This window comes from Triturus cristatus, chromosome 9, assembly GCF_964204655.1.
Source record: "Triturus cristatus chromosome 9, aTriCri1.1, whole genome shotgun sequence".
Taxonomy (NCBI): Eukaryota; Metazoa; Chordata; class Amphibia; order Caudata; family Salamandridae; genus Triturus; species Triturus cristatus.
The window spans coordinates 822,039,237-822,058,363 of NC_140592.1; the positions used below are offsets into that span (position 1 = coordinate 822,039,237).

General features: G+C 43.6%; 1 protein-coding gene across 3 annotated transcripts in view; it reads right to left on the reverse strand.

Annotated features, from left to right (window-relative positions):
* Positions 1 to 19,127, reverse strand: part of AKT1 (AKT serine/threonine kinase 1) — a 445,992-nt gene that overhangs the window by 341,113 nt on the left and 85,752 nt on the right. For all 3 annotated transcript variants that reach the window (XM_085626243.1, XM_085626242.1, XM_085626244.1), the window contains exon 2: positions 13,514 to 13,640. In XM_085626243.1, coding sequence (XP_085482369.1) covers positions 13,514 to 13,559 — 46 coding nt within the window. In that variant the 5' untranslated portion in view covers positions 13,560 to 13,640. The remainder of the gene's footprint in view (positions 1 to 13,513; positions 13,641 to 19,127) is intronic.

The window sequence follows — 19,127 nt, forward strand, 5'->3', positions numbered from 1 at the left end:
CCAGATCAGACTGGTTTTATTCCAGAACGTAACTGTAGTGACAATACAAAAAGAATATGCCACCTACTAGACAAGGCTCAGCGGACTAAGATGCCAGCGCTACGATTCTCTATGAACGCCGAGACTGCTTTTGATAGGGTGCATTTGCCTTATCTGAAAGCAGTCCTACAGTTTGTGGGCCTGTGGCCCGATTCATAAAACGGGTCTTAGCTGGGTATGCAGCACCACAGACAATGGTGCGAGTCAACGGGACAACATCGCAAACTTTCTGTATTGAACGGGGAACTTGACAGGGTTGTCCCTTGTCCCCGCTCAGTTTTGCACTATATATGGAGCCCTTTGCGGAGCATGTCAGAGCTAATACAGAGATAGTGGGAATGAGGAAGGGTAATAGGGTCAACAAGCTGACGCTTTATGCGGACGACATCTTGGTGCTCCGCACAGATCCCCACCAGTCTCTATCGAGCCTTGCCCAAGAGGTGGAGGTGTTTGGAGCGGAGTCAATGTGCAGAAATTGCAACTCCTGAGCCTTACACTTCCAGCCCCAGAAATCGAGGAGTTGCGGAATCTTTATCCTCACCCCTGGGCCTCACAAGGGGTTGTTTAGTTGGGCCTGCACATATACCCTACGGTGCAGCAAACAGCGGAGAGCAACTATGGCCACCTCCTAGCAGATACGCGCGCGGAGCAGGAAACATGGAAGGACTTTACGCTGTCCTGGCTTGGGAGGTTGGAGGCAGTAAAAATTACGCTCCTGCCTAAAATCCTCTATGTGATGCAGACCTTGCCTCTTACCCCCCCAGTGCAGGTGCTACCTAAATCACAACATCTGCAGCGGGAAAAGGGAATGCTAGCCAAGAGGCTGACATACCTGCCACCTGACTGTGGAGGACTCGGCCTCCCAAATCTCTAACACTATCAGGCGGCCCAGCTAAGGTATATGGTGGAGTGGAATACACCCACAACAGAGAAGCACTGGTGCTTCATTGATCAGGCTATCACGGGCATTCACATATGGAAGATTCCATGGCTTTCTAAAGCACACCGGCCGCAGGCCTCGTACATCTCCCCGGTACTACGCACCACGGTTAACGTCTGGGATACAGTGGCATCCCAGAAGAAACTATCCACTAGACTCTCCTATTGACTCCCATCTTGGCAAACCCAGATTTTCCACCAGCATTTCATGGCTCAGCATACATGTCATGGCAACAAACAAATTGTAAAAGGGTGACCACTTAGGCATTATATCTTTTTGGCAAATACAGGAGGGCTATGGGTTGCCATAGTCAGCACAATGGCAGTATGCTACAATCCATCACTGGGCCGCGCAACCAACACTGAAACCATATGCAAGCAGGCCACTTTTACTGTTTGAAAAGTGGCTTATCACTATCACACTGACAAGAAACTATTATCGGACATTTTAGCCTTCCTGAACACACCGCAATCACAAGTCAAAACAAAAGCTCAGGTGAGGTGGGAGAGGGAATGTGAGAGGAAGTTCACACAAAAGGAATGGTTGGACATACATAAACGAGCTAATATGAGCTAATACGTCAGCACACTGAGCCGCAGCACGTTGGAAAAGGGAAAGCGACCCTACATGCTGGAGAGGGTGTGGGGACCCTGCTACGTTGACAAATATATCCTATGGCATTGTCCTAAAATACAGACATATTGGCAGGGCAGCTTAAATGCTGTGGATGAAATGTTTGATACTGAGCTCCCCAGGTTCCAGAGTTACATCCTCTTGGGTCTCCCAAATCCACTAACGTACCCTCTTGGATCTTTGAGAGGACGTGCAATCTCATCAGCCCTATGCGCAGCAAATCAGGCTTGGTTAGCCCGGTGGGGTACGAATTTGGTGCCTCACCACACAGACTGGCTACATAGGTTATGGGAGCAGTTGGAAATAGAAAAGCTCACGGCGGTGGCAGAGAACAAGTTTCCGCGCTTTGATAAAATGTGGGGTCCTGTATTTGCTATCTTAGCAGGGAATTCAGAGAGCTAACTTACCCAATTTATCTTAGGCTGCTACGCTGGATACCTGACGAACCTGAATATGCCACTCAGTCCACAGGAAGCTCCTAAGCTGGGGGCACTCTATAGCAACATCAATGGGTAGCTGGACAGCACAACATCACATTGCTAACTACTTAATAGACAGCTTGCATGTTACTTCCCCCTCATAAGATCCCCCCCACCTCTGTCCTTTCCTTTTAAGTTTATGTCATGTTCTTTTTGCGATCTTGTATATTCAAATTGTGTAATGCATATTTTGCCTCACAGGCCGTTGGTGAGAGTATTTGTGTAGCATTTCTCTTTGGAAAGGTCTATGGGGTTTTCGCTTTGTTGATCTCTTGAAAATCAATAAAAAGTCTTGAACATAAAAAAAACATGAAGAAAAGTTCCAATTCTATTAAAGACACGGAGGCGAGGATTATGCTTAATGAATAGAAGATTTTGTAATGTAAGCATATGTGAGTTCATGTCTCTAGTCAGGTGAATGATACAGTCCATTTCCAATCTCCCTCTTTGAAGCCATTTGTGTCTGTGGATGGGGTACAGACCGCCAGCCCTTTGAAGTTAGCCAGAGCTCCCTTGTCCCCAGTTCTCTATATATCTGCATTCGTAATGCATTGTAGCCTCCTGTCTAAATCCAATAATCATTTCACCCGCGCCAGTTTCAGCCGGCCTTGGGAGGTGCAGTACGTGATCTAGCCCGAGCTCATCACACCAAAGACATTCAATCCAATAATTGCTGGTGTGATCCCCAAGATTTGAAAGTTCCAAATAACCTAATTCGACAGATCTATCCATAAAGAGTGACCCCGTGACCAGGGAAGTGTTCAAATTAGAGGGTGGAGCCTCCTACAACGGATTTCAGAGTGTAAAGGTTCAACTAGTATTTTTCACCTGTTGGTGGAAATCTCCCTATGGAAAAGTATACAGAAATGTAATGAAGTTTTATTATTTATTAAAAATACACTTTTATTTTTAAAATAAATGAATTTAAAATAGTGAATATTAACCTGGAACTTATAACATTTTACAGCACATTAACTCAAATTAAATGTGTATTATAAGCAAATGAGCTAATTACATACAATTAATTCATAAATATGTTTTAAAATACTTTAAAAAAATACTCACTATGACTGTAATTTTTACTCAGTAAACCTGGTTAAGTTATATATTCCATTCATTTAGCAAGGTTTCCATTTTTTTTAAAGTTTAGTTTAATTTTTGAAGTGGTTTTATTATTACATTTAAAAAAAGAAGCAATAACTTTATAAACAGGGATGTGAACTTCCTATAGCTCAACACCCAGGACATATTGTTTGGGGTTAAGGGCAACAAGTTTTCATGTGTATTTTGTCCTTGGGACAAGTACGCCCAACCCCCTGCAGCATAAACCCTTTGGCTGCCAGTTTACAGTACCACATTATGGATCAGGGATAGGCATTGCCTGCAGTTAAGGTAATATTTGTGTCCATGTGTTTATGCTAGTCAAACTTGTATTTAAGGTTCATTAATGCAAAGCCTTTATTATTAAGGAGAGCGCTCTAAGTAAATGATGTAAGCTCAGACTGCACTACTGACAGTGAATCCAGTCAAAATGTGTACACACGTTTTCAATGTTTAGCAACATGAGGCTATGTATCATGTTCCCAGAATGCTCTCTGATTAGATGCAAATATTTGCAGAAGCTTGAAAGCAAGATTGATGATTCTTTGCTTTCAAAATAAAATGTTCACAAAAAAATGAAAAAACATTTCACTAAACTACTGTAAAATGTAGGTAACATTTCTTTGCAGCATCATCTAGTAAAATATGTTGATGTATGTTAGTATTTTCCAAAAATATTCATAATGGAAAATTAGTGTAACCTATTTTAATAATACTAAGGGAAACCTAAAAATAAACAAACATGGGTAAAACCAGTGGGTCTGAAAATGATGGTCATCCTTTTGGTTTTGCCAATGCGTGACTTGTTTTGGCATGGTTTTTGTAAACCTTATTGGTTTGGGAGCTGCCGGGTGCTCACCATTATAACAAACATTGGCAAAAGCAAAAAATGTTTGTCTCAAAAAGCACACATTGCCACAGTAGTTCCTGGTACTGAACATGACTGTCAATATGCTCCTTGTGAAAGACCAGAATGCGGTCACTCACAGTGAAGCTAGCCGATAGAGAGAGAAACAGAATTTTAATAAACACAAAAGGTCATGGTTAACGCCAGACCTGATTAGGGGCCCATTATTAAATAAAGTCTCAAAAGTGCACCCATGCCCTTGCATTAAGTGCAGATATATGGCTTTCCCGAATTCTCAAGACTTTACAGAAGTAGGCCAAGAAATAGTACTCCTAGAAAATATTTGTGAACTGCATTTTAGGATGAACAAATATGCAGTTGTGGATGTGCTCATGTGAAAATCTGAGTGTTGGAAAGTTCACTTTCCCTCCAACCACTTTTTTCCCCCAAACCTGGAAGAAGTTTTATGTCTGCCATTGTCGGGAGTAAATTTCCAACCTCTCAGTATGGGAAAAGATTAGAGAAGAGTTAGTGAAAACCCTTAAAACATGCATGTTAGAAGCTTTGCACAAACTCAAAAGGGCATTCCAACCGGGGAACTTTTGCTTACCACTACCTAAAGCCCCAGTAGGTAGATCTGCGGAAACGTAGCAGCATAAGGGAATTGCTAGTATTCAAACCAACTATGGAAGAAGCACTGGCATAATGAGAGAGGCTATTTCTGAGCTCTTATATAATGAGATTGTTGCTATAATTTGTAGCTACATTACATGGCACAAAGGGACAAGTGGATTTTGTTACAGGACAAGTAGATTTATGAAGCAACCTGCCCCCTGGACAAGTAGATATTTTATTAAATTCCACACCCCTATATAAAACATGTTATCAATAAAATAAATATATATCAATATACATTTTATTTATTGAACTAATTTAACATATTTAACATCAGTTCCAATGGGGTGTTACTATAGTTCCCTACCTCAATTTTGTTCTAATAGAATCTGCTGCAGTCACATTCGTTGGTGGCCATGTGTTGTGCTTGAAATTACAAGGCTGGGCTGGAGTACATTTCAGCCTGGTCTGACATCTTTAGGCCTATGGTAACTTTTGGAGTGTGTTTTGTTAACTGCGGTTGTCATACTATTATTTTGTAGGTATGTGTTTTGTATTAGCATGCCTTTCCCAAACCCCTCTTTAAATTTCCCTGAACACATCCAATTTAACGGTAATTGTTCACCGTTTTGGCATAATTTTCCTGGTCCCACCCACATGTACTGCTAAATCATATGCTTTGATACAGTGTGGAGATCTCCACCAGTGTCAGAGATAGCCACACAGAAAAGATAGGCGAGGCCGAGGCCTCTGGCTTTATGTTTGAGGTGAGTTTTGTAGTACATGAGCATTACTACTTTACATTCTACAATTGGTGAACCGGGTCCTATATTCAGTACTAACAAAACTCCCGGAACTGTCTTTAAAAAACATGAAAGTGACAAGGTTTCACAAAAAATGGCATCAGAATTACAAAACTTGCTACAGTAAAAAAAAAAAATTAACATCATGGGTCATATATATACAAAAAGGATATGAATTCCAGGTAATTCAAAAGGTTAATTATATGGAAGATTTCACTGCATGTATTAGGGAAATATAATTCCAAGAAGATACATTGCAGCAAAACTTGAAAAATTGTACAAGAAAGGAAACAAACCCGGTGAGCAAAAAGGAACTAAAACTATGATTCTTAGCTTGCCAAACAAAAAACAGGGAGGGCAGAAAAATATAAATTAACACTGATCTCCTAATTTCTTAAAATATGAAGCGCATAAATTAAGCTAAGTTTTGTTCATTTCATAAGGGGCGTCTCCATGCTGAAAATAGAGGAGTACTTACCTAAGGCACAACTACTCTGCTATTTGCACCGAACTAAGCCAATGACTAATATGGTTAAAAATAATTACTGGCTCTTTGACTTTACCCCCCCCTTTCCTAATGTAACATTCAGGTTTACACGGATGACATTCTTATATTTGAAAGGCAAAGGAAACGAAAATGACCTGTTTGTAATTTATATGATGCAAGATGTTTCAAAAGTATCGGCAGACATACAAAAGAGACAACTGTAGGCATAAGACTCAAACAAGATCATTATGTTGTTATGTGATCTTTAGTCTCCCAACAGACATTTAGATTTAGGGATACCAGATTCTGAAATGTTTTTTGAATTAACTCAATACGTCGAACAGAGCATTAGTTAAGAATTTACAGGAAACATTTCTGGATGGATCAGTTTGATCAAAACTGGGGGCCTGATTAAGAGTGTGGCGGTCTTCCGACCGCCAGACTCGCAGTGGTGCAGGAGTGGCAGCCCATCGTGTTGCAGATTACGACCTACAGTCGTATATGCAGTGGACCGCCTTCTGCGCCAGGGGACAGTCGTTCCCTGGCTGTGGCACAAGAGCGCCACAAAGCATTATGCTGAGCAGGGACTGGAGCAGTCACCGCCAGCTTTTTCATGGTGGAGCCCCACGATGAAAAAGCTGGAGGAGCAAGAACAAAGGGGGCCATACAGGGCTGCCTTGTCCCCCACGCCATGGGGATACATTCAGGGGGCACAAGATGTGCCCCTCTGTTTGTATTCCCCCCAGCTCCAGCATGGCATGGATGCGACCGTCCATGCGTGCTGGAACTTTTTGGCCGTTCCCATTGCGGTGCCCGTTTCAAGGCACCGCTATGGGAATGGCAAAAGGACCAGCAACCATATCAAAAGTTGAACATTTTCAACTCGTAATACGGTCGGCAGTACTTGCGTGGCTTTGGCGCAGCGGAGCCAGAGCCGCTGAGCTAAAGTTGTAATCAGGCCCTATGATTTCACAAGTTTGTTTTCTTTTAATGCATTTCCTTGTTACATATCAGCTCAGTCTTTATGTTAAATAGATAAGTATCCTTGCTTGGGGGAAGAGAGTGCACACTGTCACTGGAAGCAAGGTGTACCTGGCTGAGAAGCCCTAATTAGGGTAAAGTGGTCATGTGTTGTTTGATTAGCGGTTCAGGGAGGACTTGGCTTGGCATTTAAGACTGGATTGCTCCTTTGGAGCAGGGTTGAGACTGACTTGCAGTCAAAACTGAGGTGGCATGGTGTGCAAAGTAATGAAGGACTGGGATGTGGCCCTCCGTAATTGCCAGTGGCTGAGATCAATTCAAGCATTCCAGCCATCACTTTCTTGTATGCTTTAGTGGAAGGAAGGGAGGAGGCAGAACGATGGGGAAGACAATATGACAAAGTTGGCCTTAGATATCCAAAAAAATGGATTGAGCACCACGTAATTTTGGTAAATATTGCCAAACGCCACTATAAAAAAAAACTTATTTATGCGCAGCTTGACATGAGATGGCATTATAACTACAGGATCGTATCAATGACTGCACCATACCAGCACCTGAAATTCCTCTTTAAGTTTCAAAGCACCAACTGCTTTAAAAAAAGACACACAATGAGACATGTATACATGTTTAGAGGATACAGCCAATGACGTTTCCATAGCTAACCTACATGAACCGACCCCTCTACTGGCCAATCTTGCTTTACCAAAAGAAATCTCAGCTGGCATGCAGAGAAGGGGGGCACAATATGGCACACAAAGGTCTTATAAATTTCAGGAACATACGTTCTTTTACAGTCTCCAATCACTGCAGTGGCATTAGATTGGTCTTATTAAACTCCAATCTCAAGAAAATCTACCAAAACTGAATGCACTTCAGCTAACTCCACATTTGACTATTCCATCTTCCTCTACTATGCCCCCCTCGTCCCCCCACACAAGTTATTGGCCCATATTCTCGCTTTATCAAGTGACTAAGTCCCATTAGAATAGACAAATCAGGTCGTGATGTCCTCAGGGTTTGGGTCCAATATTTGAATCGCACTATAAAAAAAAAAGACTTACCGGTTTACCATCACCTGTTCTCTGCAGGTTTTAATGTACCTCACTGATCTTATCAAGGAAATTTCAAATAAACGCCGTCAAAGCTTTTCAGAGATGACATAACATAGAAAGAAACACGAAAACATGTTTATAACAGAAACATAAAGGTCACTTCTAATAGAAACGACGACCAGGGCACGATATCCTCCCTGCTCAGCCTCTTAGTCCTTCATTCCACGTCACCGACATTCCACAGCTATAAATCACTCTAAGCATCAAATCATCTTATGCTCATCATTAATACATGTACATCACACGGAACACGTAGGCGTCATTGGATGCAGGACACATTATTTCATGTGATATTTTATATCAGAATCACGAAAGCAAAGTGCACCACACACACATTTACCTCTATATTTGGCAAATTACAATTTCTGAATTGCTCACTAACTTGAGACCAAATATGTCTTATATTGATTGGAAAAACAACAATTGATGGACAGAATGCAGAACAATGTCATACATTCACCCCAGTACAGGGATCTGGGCCTAAATCCATCGTTTTTTTGCTCACCATGCCATTCCAGTTTGAACCCAGCCATATGCAAATCAGTCTTGACCCTGTGCCCCATGGGAACAGTCCAGCCCGAACTGCCAAGCCAGGTCCTCCCTGGACTGGAAACAAGCATCCTAGGACCGGTTTCGGGCTTTCAGCCCTCGTCAGCCAGGATAGCTTGATTCCAGTGGCATGGAGAGCAAGGGACTCACGTCTGAGCATACCCTTCTCACTCGGGGTGACAAATGCAAAAACAACAATTGATGGACAGAATGCAGAACAATGTCATACATTCACCCCAGTACAGGGATCTGGGCCTAAATCCATCGTTTTTTTGCTCACCATGCCATTCCAGTTTGAACCCAGCCATATGCAAATCAGTCTTGACCCTGTGCCCCATGGGAACAGTCCAGCCCGAACTGCCAAGCCAGGTCCTCCCTGGACTGGAAACAAGCATCCTAGGACCGGTTTCGGGCTTTCAGCCCTCGTCAGCCAGGATAGCTTGATTCCAGTGGCATGGAGAGCAAGGGACTCACGTCTGAGCATACCCTTCTCACTCGGGGTGACAAATGCAAAAACAACAATTGATGGACAGAATGCAGAACAATGTCATACATTCACCCCAGTACAGGGATCTGGGCCTAAATCCATCGTTTTTTTGCTCACCATGCCATTCCAGTTTGAACCCAGCCATATGCAAATCAGTCTTGACCCTGTGCCCCATGGGAACAGTCCAGCCCGAACTGCCAAGCCAGGTCCTCCCTGGACTGGAAACAAGCATCCTAGGACCGGTTTCGGGCTTTCAGCCCTCGTCAGCCAGGATAGCTTGATTCCAGTGGCATGGAGAGCAAGGGACTCACGTCTGAGCATACCCTTCTCACTCGGGGTGACAAATGCAAAAACAACAATTGATGGACAGAATGCAGAACAATGTCATACATTCACCCCAGTACAGGGATCTGGGCCTAAATCCATCGTTTTTTTGCTCACCATGCCATTCCAGTTTGAACCCAGCCATATGCAAATCAGTCTTGACCCTGTGCCCCATGGGAACAGTCCAGCCCGAACTGCCAAGCCAGGTCCTCCCTGGACTGGAAACAAGCATCCTAGGACCGGTTTCGGGCTTTCAGCCCTCGTCAGCCAGGATAGCTTGATTCCAGTGGCATGGAGAGCAAGGGACTCACGTCTGAGCATACCCTTCTCACTCGGGGTGACAAATGCAAAAACAACAATTGATGGACAGAATGCAGAACAATGTCATACATTCACCCCAGTACAGGGATCTGGGCCTAAATCCATCGTTTTTTTGCTCACCATGCCATTCCAGTTTGAACCCAGCCATATGCAAATCAGTCTTGACCCTGTGCCCCATGGGAACAGTCCAGCCCGAACTGCCAAGCCAGGTCCTCCCTGGACTGGAAACAAGCATCCTAGGACCGGTTTCGGGCTTTCAGCCCTCGTCAGCCAGGATAGCTTGATTCCAGTGGCATGGAGAGCAAGGGACTCACGTCTGAGCATACCCTTCTCACTCGGGGTGACAAATGCAAAAACAACAATTGATGGACAGAATGCAGAACAATGTCATACATTCACCCCAGTACAGGGATCTGGGCCTAAATCCATCGTTTTTTTGCTCACCATGCCATTCCAGTTTGAACCCAGCCATATGCAAATCAGTCTTGACCCTGTGCCCCATGGGAACAGTCCAGCCCGAACTGCCAAGCCAGGTCTGGACTGTTCCCATGAGGCACAGGGTCAGACTGATTTGCATATGGCCATGTCTGAACTGGGGTGGCAGAGTGGGCTAAAGAACGGTGATGGATCAAACCCAGATCTGTTGACTGGGTGTGAGTGTTTGATTGGTTCTGATGCTCCGTTCATCACCACCCCCTTTTGTACCGCTTATATTGATTGGAGTCAGCAAGACTTTGGTGCTTATTTTGACCCTTGTTTACAATCTGTAAGGTGAACAACAACATATTCACTCTTCTTCCTATCCCTTCTGGAGACAATCCTCTTATTTTATAAAAAAAACTGTCATCGCTTGTTGAAGTCCTGACATGTTATCAAGTGAAATATCCTGTGCTTTGCTTCATAAAATAACATTTTGTTCTCCCTTCACCTTCTAATCATCTTTCTCAGTTGTTTGAAAAGAGTTCCAAGTGCTGGACAGGATAGAACAGAAAAGGGGGATAACCCCGTGGGTTGGGGACTTGGCAGGCTGCTCGCAGGCCTGAATGGCCTACTCATTCTAACTTTGAAAGCAGTCTTAAGCCTGGGGTCTTTGCTCACTCTCAGTGGCTTTACCATAGCCAGGACCCTGGTGGTTCCCAGCCGTGATGGCCATGCCCTAAGATATGGACAAATCAGCCCTAAGTCCACAGGACATCAGCCATCTGCGGACATATTGGAGGCGGTTCTTCCAGTGCTTACAACATGAAGGATTGGGGTGATGTGGGGCGGATTGCTCCATGTATCTGAACCCTAGCAGTCACATACTTCTTCCCCCATACGTTTCACAGTGGTAGCAGAGATCATTCATCACAGGACATGGAAGGTCACTAGCCTACCTCCAGACAGGTCAGCAGTCAGAGCTGTAGGTAACTGGCAGGGACAGAGGGCATGGCAGGGCTATTTAAAAAGGTGCAATGTGTAAACGGACTGCGTTAAGGATGCTGCTTCACTTGCACATGGACACTGTGGACAGTGGCTTTGGTTTGAGAGTTTACATATACATACATGCACACACGCACGCACACACCAGGGTATTGTGCAAACTTGCCTGCCTATGATGTTTTACATACTGGGACACGCATACACCGCGCTTTACAAACTATGACATTGCAGAAAATGTTATGGCAATGATCCTTTACATACTGGAGCATCGGACAGGTGGAACTATGTGGATAATGACCTGGGCACTTTATATGTTGGAAGATTGTGGGAACAACCTGGCTGTGGTACTATAAATAATGGGATATTCAAATCTTTTATTTGTTGCTTTTGAAACACCTGCAAAATATATTTTTATCAGCCAGATGCCCGGGAAATTGTGCCTCAAAATGCAGCATTTGACTATTTCTTGTTGTTGATAAAAGTCCCACTGAAGAAGGTGAGACTCGCTTGCCATAGTCGTTCAATTCAACTTAAGACTAGTAATAACGCTTTTTAGGGCAATTTGGGTTCCCGCCCCAGCCTCAGTAGTTATCAGAGTTCATAAAGACTTAAAGACATTTATATTGGCAGTATAAACAATTGTCACTATATTCATCCTTTTGCAAACAGACAAATGAAACCATTTCCACCTAGAAACACTGAGCTCAATCTCCAACATCAAAGCAGTAAAGGTTTTCATTCACTCAATCATATCTTTAGGATTTCAGATGTCATAATATTTCACAGTACTTCATGTTCTGGAAAAAAGAAACATTGAGGTGCAGCTATTAAAGATTTTTTAATATTCTTAACACTTCACTTTTGCTCATATAAATGTAATAACTAGAAACTGGATCAAATCAAGACAATAATTAGTGAGGGGCTCATGCTCTTTCTTAGGAACCTATTGCTACTGCTGCCAAATGTCAGTGTTGCCAAATATTAGGCTACTTGGTCTTTTTTCCAAATCACGCCTCTTTTTGTCAACAACCCTACTTTTCCTTACTCTTTAGATCACTTGTAGGCTTTTTTCTCCTTTTGTCACAGATTTCCTATTTTTAGCTTTCTCCTTGCTCCTTTTTCAGTGTTCATTTTTCATTCTCTGGGTCAAATTTTGATTCAGAAAATTAAGTCCAGGTCCCCTAAAGAGAATGCTGGTGCCCACCACATGAGACCACTGGCACTGTTAAGATCTGTTAACTGCTTTCAGTAGTGGTAGTACAGAGGCAGAAGGCTTAGTAATCAGTGATACAGTGATCTGCCATTATTTCAATATATCCAGGGAGATCACCACATCAACACACTTGTCGAACTGGGCAATAGCTGTCCCCTTGGTAAACTCACAAGAATGGAAGACAAATACAGTAAAATGGACCTCTAAGTAGAGATGCTGCAAAATATGTATCTGTAAAAGCATCTGAGGAAGAGGCGAAAATGGGTGTAAAGATTTAAAATGACCCCAAATGTCAAAAATATTTAGAAATCATTGGAAGAACAAACGTTCAAGTTAATGAAGATCAAATTTCACATTTCCCACAGGAGATGGGTGACTTACCATGACACACGGAATTTCACTACTTTAAAAAAATAATTTAAAACCTATATATAAAATAGCATAAATTTACAATGTTTGGAAAATTCAATCTTCCTAAAGACTCTTTCATTGGATATACATGCTTATTTAAAAATATGGAAATTTGTTTGTCATGTTTGACTTTATCTATTACTTATAAATACAACATGAATTGTACAGTGTACCCATATATTGTATAATAGACAAATTTGGTCCTTTGACAAAATGCCTACTTTAAAATTTAGTTCAGACCATTTCCTTTCTAACTTTAAAAAAATATACAAGGAACAGTTGGATCACAGATAACGGTCATGCTATTCGATATTATTCCTTTTTCTAGGCAATCTGCCAAATGATATACCTATGCATTTTGTAGACAGCGATTGTTATACTTCATAACCAAAGTCTATTGTCATGTATTTTATCTCCCATTTTATCTTTTGTTTGTGGAAAAAGAGGCAACACACTTTTATGCTAAAATCCATTCTCCTAAAGCATTGAACACATTTTTACTGAATTGCAATACATGTAGCTTATAGTATCCTTGCTCAAAGCCAGATAAAATTACGAAATGTGTTATTGGGAGGGATATTAAGCTTATACTAGTACTTCAGAGAATCACGTCCCTATTAATGCAATTGCCACATGAACCACTTCAAATGCAACACTCCGGAGCACATTAAGCAGTCACTTCTATAATGGCCTTTATATAAAATGTTTGCTATTAGAACTCCTACACCATGCAATGAGTCACTTACCGCGTTTATGAAGCCATCCTTCCTTAACTACCGTTACTTCATCCATAATGGAAAACTATTTCACCACAGCTGCAGTAAAAATTGTGATTTTCCAAACACAACTTAAATTCCGGATATGAATGATTCCCTGTAGGAAAAAAACAGCATCGGATGAGCAATGCAAGCAAATATTTTAAAAACAGTATATACATTTATTATTAGCACTCCGACATAAGCCTTTGACACAGTACTGCTTCAACCTGTCATGAAGCATGCAGAAGATGACAATTATTTTTATTTATTCATGCTTCTAAAAGGTTTAGCATTCACAAAACGGAAATAGCTTTTCTCTCAGCAATCACACAAAGGATAAAACAAATACTGTCAACCTTTCAACATGAAGGGTCTGGTTCCAAGTAGGGTTGCACATTTCAATCCCAGCACAAAACATGATCACTGTAGTAAACATCTCCCATTTCCCTTAATGCAATAGTTCACTGGGTGAAAGACGTGAAGAATAGTCAAGTTGATGCAAAATTGGTGGTGGAAAATACAACATTCCATTTGTAATTGCTCATTTTAAAGCAGAAAACTTGAAATTTGAGTATCACACCAGGTAAACGTTACACTCCACAGTCCCGTAATTTACAGGTACATTGTTATGGAATTCGGGTTTAAGTATCAAATTGATAGTTCCACAATTCTGAGATCAGGTTTTGGGGTTTTACGCTGCTTTCCGGTGAATGTTTTACAAAGTACCTCTTTTAAATCCAAGGGGCATCACATCTGTGTCTCTATATTTTCATAACACCAAACACATGAAATACATCTCTGGACAAATTGTTCGTTTGTTAACAGCTAAATAATAAAATGTTAGTAATTAAACATTTAAAAGTATTTTCAATTTACCTGGATTTGCATCCCTGATACAAACCATAAACTGCACAACCAGCAAGCAGGAAAGCTCTTTTTAAATGTATTTTATTAATTATCTGATAAATGACATAGAAGTACTGTGTTCAGCAGCATTCAAAGTCCAATGTTTTTGTCACCTGCTTGTGATCTCTTCTCAGGATGTTTGGGTCACAACTCACCCTCAGGGAGGAATTAATATAGATAATGATATTAACTGAGAATACAATGGAGGACTTGAATACACTGTAGGGGATTTCTTGCAGTAGACACTGCAGTCAAGAACTGAATTTTATAGCTACAATGAAGTATGTACAGATGATTACCTAGGAGAGGTTTTGACTAACTGCATCAATATGGCTAAGAAGAAGGATTAGTAAACAAAAGATAAAAACGTTATGTACAAGGTCGAAAGTCAGTAAAGAGGATCAGAAAGGATTAGATGAATTCCTGCATATAATAGTGATATACCTAAGATAAGAAGCTGAACAAACACTGGCATATACTTCATCTGCAAAATATGTTAGGCACACATCAAGTATTACTTTATCTAGAGGACTGCTAAACATTCAATCTGGTTTATTTATTTTTAAAGGAGGACATTGTGGGGTTTACAGATTTGTCCTAAACAAAACATGAACATTCAGTTAGAATTCGAATATGTTTTACTATCAGGGACTGTATAGTTCTATATCATACCAAATGTGTGGTGTACCTACTCATTTATGGATGTGAAAAATATAAGTGGGTGAATGAAAGAATAACTGAATATTTAAGAGCAGTTATAAATCAAGATGGGCATTATTAAATATTTCCTCATAATGTAGAGAAACATTGCACGTATTTGGATCGAAGTTTAAATTCCATGTTTTAGTATAAATTTATAATGACCAAAGAGAGGATAACAAAGAACTGAAGCTGTATAGAGCTGGAGCCTTTTGTATTATCTAACTGAAATTGAAGGAAGTGAAATATAGACAGAATACAGATAATGAATATCAATATTTTTGAGGCGCTAATATGTTGTTAACTTCTACGGATAATAGGTAACAGTAAGATATTTATTTGGAGCAATGAACAAGTTACTTACCTTCGGTAACGATATATCTGTAAGAGACAGATTAGTAATAGATTACTTACCTTTAGAATTACCCCCAGGCATCAGACTGGATCAGGAGAATTTTTCGTCAGCATTACCCCTGCGGGTCGAAATGTGGCGTCGGTCGGCTCCGCGTTAGTCGTTGGCGTCGTTGTCGCCGCTGACGTCAGTTCTTTTACACGACATTCCACACCAGAAGCGCAGAGCCATGCAAGACAATGACCACTGGTGCACCAAACTAGGGCCCTGAAAGGAAATACTTAACCCTAGAAGTCAGTTCGCAGAACGGGGAGGATGGGTGGGGCGGTAAGGAGTCTATAACTAATCTATGTCTCTTACAGATATAGGATTACCGAAGGTAAGTAACTTGTTCATCTGAAAGAGACAATTAGTTAAAGATTCCTTACCTTTAGAATAGATACCCCAGCAATAACAACCCCGGAGGTGGGGCTGTGAACACCAGAAAGTCCTGGAGAACAGAACGGCCAAAGAAGCAGTCTCTCCGGACTTTGCTGTCCAGGCAGTAGTGTTTTGTGAACGTGTACAGAGATGCCCACGTAGCTGCCTGACTGATGTCAGTGAGGGGCACTCCTCATCCCAAAGCAGTGGTAGCAGCTGTCGCCCTGGTTTAATGGGCACGCAGTCCAACTGGAGGTTCCTTCTTTGCCAAAGAATAGCAAGCTTATATGCACAAAACAGCACACCTAGAGATGGTCAGTTTGTGCACGGCCCGACCTTTTTTGGCACCCACGTATATGACAAAGAGCTGGTCATCCACCCGGAATTGCTTGGTGCGATCCAAATAAAATGAAAGCGCACATTTTGGATCCAGACGGTGGAGCCTCTTCCTCCTTAGAAGGATGCGGAGGCGGAAAAAAGGGGGGCAAAGTGATAGTTTGACCAATGTGGAAAGAAGTAACCACCTTGGGAAGAAAAGAAGGTCTGGTTCTTAGGACGACCTTGTCCGGATGAACAGCCAGAAAAGGAGGTTTTGAAGAAAGAGCTTGGAGCTCAATCACCCTGCGAGCAGAGGTGATGGCAACAAGAAAGGCAGTCTTTAAAGTAAGAAGTCTGAGAGGACAGTTATGAAGTGGCTCAAAGGGAGCGCAAATAAGGTAAGTAAGAACAATCAATCAGGGGAATTATAAGCGCACTACACACGCGTGAGGGTCTCAAGGCGATGGGGAGGGGAGGGGGGGGGGGGGGAAGTAGTTCCGTATCAGTCAAAGAAGCCAGGTCTTCAGTGCCTTCCTGAAGGTGTTCAGGGAGGGGGCACGTCTGATGTCGTGGGGAGCTCGTTCCAGGTCTTGGCCGCGATTTAGGAGAAAGATCTTCCCCCCCCCCCTGCTCTGGCTCTGCGGATGCGCAGGGTTTTGGCGAGGAGGAGGTTGGTGGAGCAGAGGTTTCGTATGGGTGTGTGGAGGGTAATTCTGTCATTGAGGTATTGGGGGTATTGGGGTCTGGTGTTGTGTAGGCATTTGTAGGCGTAGGTGAGTATCTTGAAGGTGACTCTTCTTGACGGGGAGCCAGTGAAGCATGCGTAGGTGTTGGCTGATGTGTTCGTGTCGTGGGACCCCGAGGATGAGCCTGGCGGCGGTGTTCTGAATCGTCTGGAGCTTGCGTAGTAGAGACGGCGTAGAGGGCATTTCCATAGTCAAGCCTGCTGGTGATGAGTGCGTGGGTGACTGTCTTCCTTGCCTCGGTCGGGATCCATTTGAAGGTCTTCCGGAGGATGCGGAGGGTGTTGAAAAAGCTGGAGGTCAAGGCATTGACCTGGCGATTCATGGAGGGAGAGGAGTCGAGTACGATGCCGAGATTCTTGGTGTGGTCCATGGGGCTGCCGAGGGCGGTGAGCCACCAGGTGTTCCATGCCGAGGGGGTGGTTCAGAGGACGAGGACTTCTGTCTTCTCAGAGTTGAGTGTAAGGCAGCTGTTGCTCATCCAGGCTGCGACAACCTGCATTCCTTCCTGGAAGTTGAGTCTGGTAGTGGTGGGGTCCTTGGTGAGGGAGAGGATGAGATGGGTTTCGTCGGCGTAGGTGATTAAGCTGAGGCCGTGCTGTCGGACGATGGAGGCGAGGTGAGCCATGTAGATGTTGAAGAGGGTTGGGCTGAGTGATGATCCCTGTGGGACTCCGCAGTTGATTTCTGTGGGCTTAGAGAGGAAGGGTGGCTGTCTGATCCTTTGGCTCCTGCGAGTGAGGAACGATCTGATCCAGTCAGGGCGGTGCCTTGTATGCGGGTGTCTTGTAGTCTTGCTGCTAGTGTGTGGTGGGAGACTGTATAGAAAGCTGCTGACAGGTCGAGTAGGATCAGGGCCGCAGTGTGGCCTTGGTCAAGGAGGATGTCGTCGGTGGCGGCAAGTCAGTTCTGCGTCGACGGTCTTCCCGACGACGTTCGCTGCAAAAGGGAGGAGTGAGATGGACAGGTAGTTCTTGAGGTCCGTTGGGTCTGCTGAGGGCTCCTTGAGCAGGGGCCTAACTTCTGTGCATTTCCAGTCATCGGGGAAGGAGCCGGTCTCGAATGTGGTGTTGATGGTGCGTCGTAACACAGGTGCGAGGGAGGTAGTGGCTCTGTGGTATAGGTGCGGTGGGCTGGGGTCTGTAGGGACCCCGGAGTGGATGCCTTTCATTGTTGCTGTGGTCTGTTCAGTCGTCATCGGTGTCCAGATGGAGATGGTGGTCTGGCTGGTGTGGCCGACTGCGGTGACGGGTGTGTGGTCATTGAAGGGGTAGTAGAGGTTCTTTATCTTCAGGTGGAAGTAGACACCATGTTTGTCGCATAGTTCCTGGGAGGGGGTGATGTCCATTGCTTCGCCACGGGGTTTGGTGAATTCCTGGATGACGCTGAAAAGTTCCTTGGAGTTGCTGGATTTGGCGAGGATTCTCTACTGAGGTATTACAAAGGGCACAGGAGGAACAAGAGAAGTAATGCCCTTAAGAAAGCGATTTACAACAGGGGACTTGAAAAGAGAAGGCTGATCAGGAAGTTTAAGTCTGAAATGGCTGAGAGGTAGCCCTTTAGAGTGCCCAGAGCAGAGCCCTGCTGGGCCAAAGAAAGAAGGAACAAGAGAACCTCAGAAAGAGGAGCAGAAAGGGGATCCGCAGGCTTTGCTGTGCACTATGCCACAAATGTTTTCCATCTGCAGGCGTATACCGTCTCAGTGGAGGGACGCCTGGCTGCCAGGTTAACATTACAGACTTCGGGAGGAAAGTCAAAGGCTGTCAACTGTAGCCGCTCGATCTCCACGCAAGGAGGTGGAGACTGGACAGGTTCTGGTGGAGGACCGTCCCCCGCTGCTGTGACAGAAGATCCTCCCGAAGAGGCAGTCGGATCAGAGGATCGATGGCCATATGCAACAGCTCAGGATACCAGACTATTCGTGCCCAATCGGGAGCCACAAGGATGACATGGGCTGTGTCGCGCTTGATCTTCAGTACTCTGGGCAGAAGTGGTATAGGCGGAAAGGCGTATAGAAGACCGCAACTCCACTCGCGACGAAAAGCGTCACCTAGCGAATGCCCCCTTTGAAATTCCAATGCGCAGAATTGCTGACATTGCGCATTCTCTTCAGTGGCGAATAGATCGGACCAAGGCTCTCCTCACTGCTGAAAGAGGCCTTGCG